Source organism: Myodes glareolus, chromosome 3 (assembly GCF_982192425.1).
Source record: "Myodes glareolus chromosome 3, mMyoGla1.1, whole genome shotgun sequence".
NCBI lineage: Eukaryota > Metazoa > Chordata > Mammalia > Rodentia > Cricetidae > Myodes > Myodes glareolus.
Window position 1 is genome coordinate 2,312,952 of NC_142028.1, and position 11,266 is coordinate 2,324,217.

General features: G+C 37.1%; 2 protein-coding genes across 2 annotated transcripts; both read right to left on the reverse strand.

Moving 5' to 3' along the window:
• Nucleotides 1-332: 332 nt before the first annotated feature.
• LOC125399281 (olfactory receptor 10AG1-like) lies at nucleotides 333-1,286 on the reverse strand. The gene has a single exon (XM_048432761.2). It carries the CDS (start codon nucleotides 1,275-1,277, stop codon nucleotides 333-335), a length of 945 nt encoding a protein of 314 aa, XP_048288718.2. The 5' UTR covers nucleotides 1,278-1,286.
• An 8,785-nt stretch (nucleotides 1,287-10,071) lies between these two features.
• On the reverse strand, nucleotides 10,072-11,016 carry LOC146894206 (olfactory receptor 10AG1-like). Its single transcript, XM_085690080.1, has one exon. The coding sequence runs from the start codon at nucleotides 11,014-11,016 to the stop codon at nucleotides 10,072-10,074; it is 945 nt and encodes a 314-aa protein (XP_085546206.1).
• Nucleotides 11,017-11,266: the final 250 nt, after the last annotated feature.

The following is an 11,266-nucleotide window of genomic DNA, read 5'->3' on the forward strand; positions in this document are numbered from 1 at the left end:
CATATATGAAACAAAACAAAAAGATATACATGTGGGGAAGAATTAGATTGGAGGAGGTGAGTTTTGATAGAAATAGGGAATATATTAAACATGGGTAGAAAAAAATGAAAGAACACATTTCATTTAACAGTCTCACTAACTTTAACACTCATACAACTTTAACAATCTAACATTTTAGTTAGTGTATTCTATGGAAAGTAATGTTATACTAATTTTTAAAAGTAACTAAGAGAGGTCATAACAGTAATTAACATCTCAAAGTGCAAATATAGATGTAAGAGTCTATGGTAGAACTGTGGTTGCATTCAATCACTGTACATAAGTCCATTGCACTACGCTCTATGCAATAATCTTCTCAGAGCTGCAATTACATCCTTGTTCCTAAGGCTGTATATCATGGGGTTGAACATGGGGGTCACAATGGTGTAAAAAAGAGAGAGAAGTTTGTCAGTTAATGCAGAATGTGCTGTCTTTGGCATTAAGTAGGTAATAGATGCAGAGACAAAAAACAAAATCACCACCACCAGATGGGAAGAACATGTGGAGAAGGCTTTTGCCCGTCCTTGAGCAGTTGGCAATCTCATAATGGTGGCAATTATTTTGCTGTATGATGTTAATATTAATATAAAAGGGATTGCAGCAAGCAATATAGCCACTACATAGACATATAGCTCATTAAGAGAAATATCTCCACAGGCCAGCTTAAGTACAGGGGGTATGTCACAGAAGAAGTGGTCTATCTTGTTAGATTTACAGAAATGGAGGGAAAATATCTGACAGGTTTGCCCTAGCTGGAAAGGCATGCCACCAAGCCAGGAGCCTACTGGTAGGAGTGTACATTTTGTTGGGTTCATTACCAGAGGATAGTGTAGAGGATTGCAGATGGCCACATAGCGGTCATAGGACATCACAGCCAGGAGAATACTTTCAGTGACTGCCAGCACTAGGAAGAAACACATTTGTGTGGCACAGGCCAGAAGAGAAATGCTTCTGTCCTGGGTCCAAATGCTATACAGAATCCTAGGCAGAGTGACCGATACATAACAGATTTCCAGAAAAGAGAAATTTGTCAGGAAAAAATACATGGGTTTGTGTAGTGTAGGATCAATTCTGGTTATCACAATTATGAAGATATTTCCAATTAGGTTAATTAAATACATTATGGAGAACATTCCAAAGAGAAAGCCCTGGAGGTTGGGAAGGTCAGAGAATCCGAGGAGGAGAAACTGTGTCACTGTGGAAGCATTGTTCTCTTCCTTGATGCGTGTGTGTTTCATCTGTAGAGATGATTCAACAAGAACACTTCCTTATCCTTATCTTTGTTATAAAATTCTGAAACTGATGTCTTCACATTTAGATATTTGCATGTTCTCAGTTCTGCTTGTAAATATATATACATATATATGTGTTTGTGTAAATATATTTGCATATATATGTAAGTGTTTATCAAGATATATACATAGAAATAGTTTTTATTCACTTAAAATTTATCCTATTTTTCATTTGGTTTTCTAAACTCCTTTTCACCCAATAATTCTGAATACATGCAAATTCATATATTGAAAATTTAAATAAAAATTAATGATAAGCTCAGAACTACATTAGATGAGATATTTTATATTTTAAATTTTGGGAAGTTTGGTGTAAAAATCTATGCCATCAGAATTCATATTCTTTATATTTATAGATATTTCTAAAACTATTTGTAAATCAAAAGAAATAGTGATTAAATCTTTTTCCAAATAGTACATACTCTGTAGTTTCATTTGGTTATGGTGCAATAGATGAAGGCGTGTCTTTATGAATTCTAAACGAGCTGTCTACCCCCAAGCTATATCCTCAGCTTCTGTTAGCAAGTTATAGACACTAATTACTAAAACAAACTGCCTCAAATTACTTAACATTTCTCCCTGTGTTTCTGTCTCTGCCTTTCTGTCTCTCTCTTGTCTTTGTGTGTAGGTATGTCGGTTAACAACCTTTAAACTCTCATTTTTATACTAAGAAGAAATTTGGTAGAAATTTAATTAATATTTTATAAATATTAGCAGCTATTACCTTTGAAACGATTATTTTAATATAGACCTTGTGATATTAATTAAAATTCTTGATATAGATCGTATTAAGTTTTACTAACGAACTTTAGAAATCAAAATGAATATTAAATAAAAATAGGTATGGACTTTTCTGCATCTACTGAGATAAGCGTGTGATTTTTTATTTAAGTCCATTATGGTAATTATATTTCAAAAAATTAAAAATTATATAAAAACATATAAATGTATCTTTATACAATTGTCTTAATTCTGAATAGTTTTCTAATGACAAAATTCTGTAGAACCAAATGAAAATATACTAATATTTCTATAAAATTTTTAGATTCACTTCTGTAAGATCTTAACAGTCTGCCACAAGGAGCTATTTCAATCACTGTAAGTGTCAAGCCCCTGAAATGAACTTCAATCAATATTTTCATTCTCTACTTTTGATAGGTGGATTTTTAGAATATATGTTCCCCAAATGTTATATCATTGAAACATTTAAATATATACTTAATATAAAATAACAATGTAACACAACTTAGCACATACTATATTGATAACCATGTTCCTTAATGTATTATTCTTCCATATTACATAGAACAGTATATATTGTTTTATTAGGATCTTATATACCAAATATCAGGAAAGTCATGAAAATCTTAGCAGAAATGATTTCTAAAGCTTCTTTTAATTACATTGTGTAATTTTATCCAAATGTTAATATTATAAATATAAAAATATAAGAACACAAACTTGTTGTCTTTTAAATATAGTCTGTGCTGTTTGGAATTAGGTAAATTGTTATTCTTACCTTGATTTATTGATATAAAATAGTAAAATTATAAAGAGTTTTCTTTTTCTAAAGTCAAGAGTTTTCCTTTATTTGAAACAGAGGTCAAATACCATCCAAAATATATATATTCTCCTGACAAAACATGCTATTCTATTTTAAAAAAGTGTTCTTTACCCTGGGGACAACTCCTTTCCCAAGTTAATTTTAAATTTTAGAGAACTCCTTTTTCTTGTCATTCAAATTTTAGTATAACAGGAAATACAAATTAAATCAATACACACGCACACATATATAAATATATATATCTGTCAGTGTTTGTTTTTGTTATTATTAAGAAATATTACCACAGAAAATATTTTAAATTTGTAGTTATGATTTCTTTGTAGCACTGAAGAATGAAACTTAGGCTTCCTGATGGAAAAGAAGTATTCAATCACTGAACCAAATTTTCAGCTCTGTTATTAATTGAGGTAAGGAACCACTAGATGACAAAGAAATTACTGTGATCAACCTACCAATGATTTCATTTGTCTGAAATCAGTGGTTTCTGACACATACCTAAATGTAGCTTCATTTTATATACAGTAAGACAGTTGAATGTAACTGAAAGTGTACACTTTCTTAGATTAAATTGGACTGTAATCTTTGATACCATAGATCCATCAACATTTTGATGTCTTATATATGTTTCCTATTCAAAAATATTCTGCCAAGTATGGGCACTTTTTTCTCACATGATAAATTAATTAATTTGTTCATTTGTAAAGCTCTCCATGTTCCTTTATGAAGGAACCAGAAAAGGTATATAGAATTTCAAGTAACAATAACGCATCAAAAACTAGTTTCAAATCTACAGCCACTGGGAGGATAGACTTCTAATTTACCTGATACCTGGACAACCAATGATGGACTAGATTTCTCAAGTTTTAACAAAAATTGCATTTCTGCATTACATTCTAGAAGTTCAATTATCCATTCTTTCAGTTCCCTATCAATGATAGCCCTTTTTGACTCCAAATTCCTATGAACAATTTTGATAAAAACCACAAAAAACCTTACAAACACTGATTAACTCACATTCACAGATCTAGTGAAAGAAAATATTAAATGACTTTGGGAATCTCTAATTAATGTAAAGAAATTAAAACTGATTAGAGAATTTTTTACTAATAATTATGAATTATTATCAAATCTACATGTTGATATTCATTCCAATGATGAAAAATTTTGTGTTACTTTGCCAATTTTAAATGATACAATTTGCATTAATGTGGTTAAATCCTAGATATTTATTTACTGGTATAACTGTAAGTCATTTTGCTTTCCCTTATATTTATATAACCACCTTGGTGCTAAGCATCTTTGATGTATTTTCTGTTTATTACCTTAGTAAACCTTGATGCTATTTGCATCTTTTCTACAAAAGTAAATAGCAATGAAGGCATAAATGTTAGAAATTAATTTTTATTTTTAAGTAAATGTAGGTACCCAGGTCTTTTTCCCTTTTCTTCCTGGCAATTCGCAGGGCCATTTGACCTCTGGCTCCCTGGAGATTCTGCACTAGCACTGGCTTGAGGGTATAGTTTAGAAAGAAAATTGCTCTCTTTTGTTATGGTGATTTCACCTGTAAACAAGGTTCCAGCTGCGGGCCCTATATGCCTGCCACGCACTGGCTCCCCCAGCTGCTTCTGGCCTGAGGCGCCAGGCACCTGTAATCTTCTTCTACTGCTCCTGATGGGAGGGGGCCGTGTCCTTTTGCCCCCATTGCCCACTAATATAAATACCCGACTTGAGTTTAATAAAGTGGCCATTTACTCTTTGGTGAATGAGCAGGTCTCTTGTGTCCCTGTGTTTAAACCCTTAGGACAATCGTCCATTCTCGTGGACTTGAGTCAGGAAAGCGCTGAGGCTAACAGATGGTGGCCCTCGGTGGCCGTTGAAGAAGGACTGAAGAACCGCATTCTGCCGTCTATGGACCCACCACGAGAACCCCAAGAGGTGAGGGTCCTCCCACGATCAGGGAACTGGCCAGTTTTGTAGTGTGCAATTGTGCGCGTGTGATAAGGGGGTGAATGAGCTTAATGTTTAGAAGTATGGGTGCCAAAAGGTCTGATCCGGAGCTCAAGGCCAGTGGGCAAATCAGCTGATAAATTTCATAAAGAGACTAGGCACCAGGATTAAATGACACTGAACTAGAGACCGCTTAGATGATTTTAAAACTCAGTCCCTGGCTCTCACATGCAGGGAACTTTAATTTTTACCAAGAGAACAGGCTGGGCGCACTTAGCTCCGGGCGGGAATCCCTTCCCGAGGCAACAGGGTCAATGTAACTGGTGACTAGCAAAGGAAATAGACGAGGGCCCATGTAGATGCGGGCCTCGGGCTGAGAAAGGATTAAAAATATAGTTGTAAGTTCTATTAAGAGTTTTTGAGTAACAAAAGAACAGCTTCACAGAGCTTGTCTTTCAGGGAGACTAGAAAGCTCCCATGCATGTTTGAATGTGGGTCACAGGACCGCACTTGGCCCCTCACCGTGGCTGAGGTTCTGCAAGGTGCACTTAGGAACAGAGAGACAGGCTGCCGGTTGGTGCGGGGAGGAGCACAGGCGGCCAGCGGCACCGTGACAGGCAGGCCAAGGAGGAGAGAGAAGCAGCGGCACGGCCGCACTGACCAGATACAAAAAGGGAGCAGAGCCCACAAACAAATGCCAGTGACACAAAAGGCAGTCGCGCGTATGCTGGCTCCCTCGCCCAAGGCGGCCGGTGAGCGGCGGGTCGCAGGAATCTAGGGCAGGGCACAATGCTGGTTGTGGCGGCGCCTGGGCGGACAGATAAATAAAAAACGCTAGGCGCGCGCCCCAAGAAAAGGGCAGAGAGACTTGGGCGTGCAGCCCACAAAAAGCCACAATAGCCAGGCCTTGGCGGTACAAAGGATAGTTAAAAATCCGCCCGCCAAAATTCAGGTGGTAGTTTGCAGAGGGAGCAGAGCGGGCCTGCGTCCCGCCCCCCACTGTCCAGCGCAGCTTCAGCAGTTTTAAGTTAGAAACTGTAATAGATTCAAAGATTCCTTGGTTTTACAGACCCAAAAGAGGTATAGCTATATTTTGAGATGATATTTTGCCTAATTTCTAAAAATCCAAACTGTGCCAGTTTGGATTTCCACCAGTGGTAGAGGAGTTTCTCTTAAGTAAAAGTTATAAGCAATATTTAATCTTGGTCATGTCATTAAAATTAGATGGAGTCTCAAGAGTTATTTTGATTCACACTTCTCCAATGATTAAAGATGTTATATTTGAGGATTTTTTAAATGTCTTTCAGTCATTTTAAGTTTGTCTATTGAGAGTTTTCAGTTTAGGTCTGTTGCATATATTTTTATTTTATTAGTTGCTCTTTTATATGGATTGATGACTGACAAAGATTTCCAAATCTATAGCCAGATATGTCAGTCCTATTAATTATTTTTCTCAAATGTTGGCAGGAGGCAATGTGCCCCCATAAAGGTAACAATTTTAAAACTCTATCCAGTTATGTAAGTGCTCACATACTGGATCAGATAATTATTTTCTGCCCCTGGTAAAGTCCCAGGTGGAGATGATTCTAAAAGAAAAGATGTTTTGGGGCTGGCCATTCATCAGCCCAATTCTAGACCTGCTACGATGGTACAGGCCAATAAAAAATGATGGTTTGAGGTTGGCTATTCAGCCCAATATTTAGGCTGGTTGCAGTGGCACAGGCCAATAGAATTTGCTCCTTGGAGATAGAGACCTACAGATCTCTATATGTCCAAGGCCTGCTTGGTTGTAGTTTAGATCCTAAACAGCTATGCACATCGCTCCCAGAGATTGACGAGGGGAGCCAATTTCAATGGCGCATGCAGGCAAGATTTGCCTCAACTAGCGTCTGGCATGGTCCAGGTCATGTACTAATGTACATGGTTTGGACCGGGTTTTAATTTGGGGTAGAGGAGCAGTTTATGTGCTTCCACAGGATTCAAAGCACCCCGTCTGGGTCCCTGAACGTCTTGTGCGGACCATGGATTCCTCTATTCAGAGACCTGAGGAAGAGGCGAGATCAAGAGATCTCACAGACATGGCAGCGGAGGCAGCGGCAGAGTTGGCAGATTCCTGAGGGATGATCCAGCGCCTGCCTTTACCCTTTTCCCAGCTTCCTATCCTTGCTCTGCCTTGATCTGTCCATTTCAACCAAGGCTGCTTGACCCCCTAAAGGGAAAACAGCTGCTTCCCCTGCCCTGATTGCAGTGTTGGGTGCTCACAGCAAAACCTTGCCAGTTAGACAGAATTACCATAACTATTCAAGTAATCTAAATTCAAAATTGGACGCTGTAGTTAATCTTTACAATCTGGGTTTGGATTTTGACCTCTGATGGTCACAGGATAACATTTTGCTGCTTTTTCTTGGACCCCGGAATACAAATTTGCTAATTGGCTTTAATTTAGTTTGACTAGTCATTCCAGGGTCCCATTTGCTGGTGCTGTAGCCCTACTCAAGGGGCTCTATTCTGAGCAAACATTTCAGATATTGTGCAAGCACTGTCTCTTCCAGGAATGCTTATGTGTATGTTGGAGCGTCTTCACCTGACCAATGGCTTCAGGTCCGCCACGGCCTGGCCCTAGTAGGTGTTCGCCTTGGAGTATCTTTCAGCATAAAACCGGCTGAACGTGTTGGAAGATGGCTTTAACCAGAGACGGGTCTAGATCACTGGGCAGGCTTTTCCAATCTAAGACATGGGATACATCTGGACCTGAGGCGTCATCCTGATGACGGATCCGGATTTGAACTGGTTCCCGGTGGCACCTAAGGCAGTTTTCTGTAATCATATTTTATATATACTTAAAGGGAGACTTGTAGGTACCCAGGTCTTTTTCCCTTTTCTTCCTGGAGATTCGCAGGGCCATTTGACCTCTGGCTCCCTGGAGATTCTGCACTAGCACTGGCTTGAGGGTATACTTTAGAAAGAACTTGGCTCTCTTTTGTTATGGTGATTCCATCTGTAAACAAGGTTCCAGCTGCGGGCCCTATAAGCCTGCCACACCTGGCTCCCCCAGCTGCTTTTGGCCTGAGGTGCCAGGCACCTGTAATCTTCTTCTACTGCTCCTGATGGGAGGGGGCCGTGTCCTTTTGCCCCCATTGCCCACTAATATAAATACCCGACTTGAGTTTAATAAAGTGGTCATTTACTCTTTGGTGAATGAGCAGGTCTCTTGTGTTCCTGTGCTTAAACCCTTAGGACAATCGTTCATTCTCATGGACTTGAGTCAGGAAAGTGTGCGCCTGAATCGGGCCTGGGTATCCACAGAAAAGTGCGGAGGCTAACAAGTAAACAAGGCAACTTCATAGCAATAGGGACAATAAGCTTCAGAGTTGAATTTCTAGACTTTGCTTGAGAATTGAAGATTCACGTTTTATATCACTAGTTCTTCAGTGGTGACAAGCATGATGATTTGAGTTGTATTTGGCCTGCAAGAATCTTTCCTGTGATCTAACTTCAAGGGTTCTAGAAAACACTATACAATCTTTCAAGGCATATAAAAAATTAAGCAATGCTACTCAGTTGCAGCATCAATTAACTACAACAATTACCATAATGTGAAGATATTAATGCACAAAGGTAAATTAAGTGCCACTAACATTTAAGGTGATCAAATTGCTGTCTAATCAGAATCAGGACCTATTTAACAGTGGGAGACTCATGTCTACTACAGAAAACTAGCCAACTTCCTGGAACCTTAGAGGAGAATCTACTGTTGCCATGCGTCTAGATGAGCATAATTTCTTAATAATTTTAAATTTATCTTTACATTCATTGGTAGGTGTAGCTACAAATCCTCATCAAATCTGACTCTCTTTACAGCAAATGAAATCCACAGAAAACCACAACTGAACACAATGTAGATAATAAAAATGGTGGAAATCTCAGACCCAAGACCCAATCTAATTAAAAACAGAATGTCATAGAGATGTTTTCAAATCAGTTTCATCTGCAGTAATTTTCTTATTAATTATTACACCTTTAAAGACAATAAGACATAATACTATGATTAACACTCTTATTTAGGTAATATGTGCATTCTTTTGCATTGTTTGGTGGTTTTCAATGCAACAATAAAATAATAAACACAACAATAGCAAGAACAAAATTAAAACATGACTATATATGTAAAACTAACACACTATCACTGCGCTATTTTAAACATATTACCATAATTTTTGTTTAAAAAGCTTCAAGTCCCTTTAACATCAAATTAAAGGATTATGAAAAGTATGTCTATTATTATTGTTGTTCAAGGCAGCCATTTCTAGTGTCACAGCAAGAATTCTGGTCTTCTGGTTCTTACAGTTCACTTCCCCTCTTCTGTCATGTTTTCTCACGCTTAGATGCAGGAGTTGAGTATAGGACCTATGACTTGGTGCTTAAATCTTCACAATGCCTTGTTATATATGTTATGTCCAGTTTCCAGTTGTGGTTTTCTTTAATAGTCTTCATTTGCAATAAAGAAAAGTTTACTTGATGGTATATGCAATGAAATCATATAGCTATATTCACAAATCAGCACAAAAGACTATTCAGTTTGCATTAAAATAACTGTCTTTATTTATTTATTTGTCTATAAATATAAGTCATCTATTATCTATCTATCTATCTATCTATCTATCTTTATATCATCTAACATCTATCTTTCAATCACCTACTATTATCTACTACATAGATAATAGTATCTTTATCTATCTATATATAGATATAGATATATATATCTTTCTATCTATCTATATCTATTTGTCTATCTTCTACCTATCAGCTATCTTTCTATCTATCCAACATATATCAACCATGTATCCACATATATATCTACCTATCATTGATCATTTATGCATCTGTGTATTTATATATGTGTTACCTTTGTACTTATCATCTATCATTTATGTATCTGTCTTACACATTCTATCTAATTACATACAAATAATAAACAAAGAAAAAGAGTCCATCATTTTGAGAAGGAAAAGTAACATGCGAGGGAATGGAAGAAAAAAATATGGGAGAATTTAGAAAGAGGAAAGGGAAAGGGGAAATGATGCACAAACATTTTAAATAAAATATATTAAATTTAGAAAGTATATATGATAGCATGGACACATTGAATGTTAAATGAATTTACGCAGTTGAAAAATTCTGATAACTGTGGACGAAGTTGTTCATTCAGTTGCACATAAGCCTAAGGCTCTACATTTTAAGTAAAACTCTTCTCAGTGCTGAAATAACATCCTTGTTCCTAAGACTGTATATGAGGGGGTTGAATGTGGGGGTTACAATCGTGTAGAACAGAGAGAGTATCTCATCAGTTACCACAGAATGAATCGAATTTGTTTTCCAGTAGTTAATAATACCTGAAGCAAAAAATAAAACCACTACCACCAGATGGGAAGAACATGTAGAGAAGGCTTTTGCTCGTCCTGTGGCTGTTGGTAACTTCAAAATGGTGGCAATGATTTTGCTATAAGATGCAAGTATCAGCATAAAGGGAAAAACAGCAAATAACATAACTGCTAAATAGACAGACAGCTCGTGCATTGAAGTGTCCCCACAGGCAAGCTTCAGAATTGGTGGAATATCACAGAAGTAGTGGTCTATTCTATTAGAATAACAGAAATGTAGAGAGAATATTTGACAAGTTTGTCCTATCTGGATTGGGATGCCACTAAGCCAAGAGCCGATGGCCATCTGAGAACACTTTGCTGGATTCATGACCAGAGGATAGTGCAGAGGGTTGCAGATGGCCACATAGCGGTCATAGGACATCACAGCCAGTAGGAAACACTCAGTAGTTGCCAGAATTAGGAAGAAAAACAATTGAATTGCACAGGCCAGTAGACAAATGCTTCTATCTTGAGTCCAAAGATTGTACAGAATCCTAGGAAGAGTGACAGATACATAACAGATTTCCAGAAATGAAAAATTGGCCAGGAAAAAATACATGGGCTTTTGTAGTGCAGGGTCAATTCTAACTATGACAATTATGAAGCTATTTCCTATTAAGATAATCATGTACATTATGGAGAACATTCCAAACAGAAATTCTTGTATGTTGGGAAGGTCAGAAAACCCAAGAAAGAGAAACTGGGTCACTGTAGTGGAATTATCCTGTTGCTTGTTCTCTGTGTATTCCATCTGCAGGGATGAGTCAAACAGAAATGCAAGTACTTCCTTGTCAATGTCTATTGTTTTATCTGTAAACAGAAATGTCATATACTAAATGCCTGAAACCCAGAGAATAGACTCTCAAACATGTGGTAAACTATGTTATTGATACTATCTATGTCTGTGAGAAATTTTATTTTATTTTAAATTTTGTTTTGTGACTAGAAGCTATTGTATGTTTTAGTTAATTAGAATAAGGCATGCCACTTTTAATTCCCAT

What these genes read in the sequence shown, in the direction of transcription:
- LOC125399281 (XM_048432761.2), bottom strand. Translation starts at nt 1,277, where the DNA reads ATGAAACACACACGCATCAAGGAAGAGAACAATGCTTCCACAGTGACA.
- LOC146894206 (XM_085690080.1), bottom strand. Translation starts at nt 11,016, where the DNA reads ATGGAATACACAGAGAACAAGCAACAGGATAATTCCACTACAGTGACC.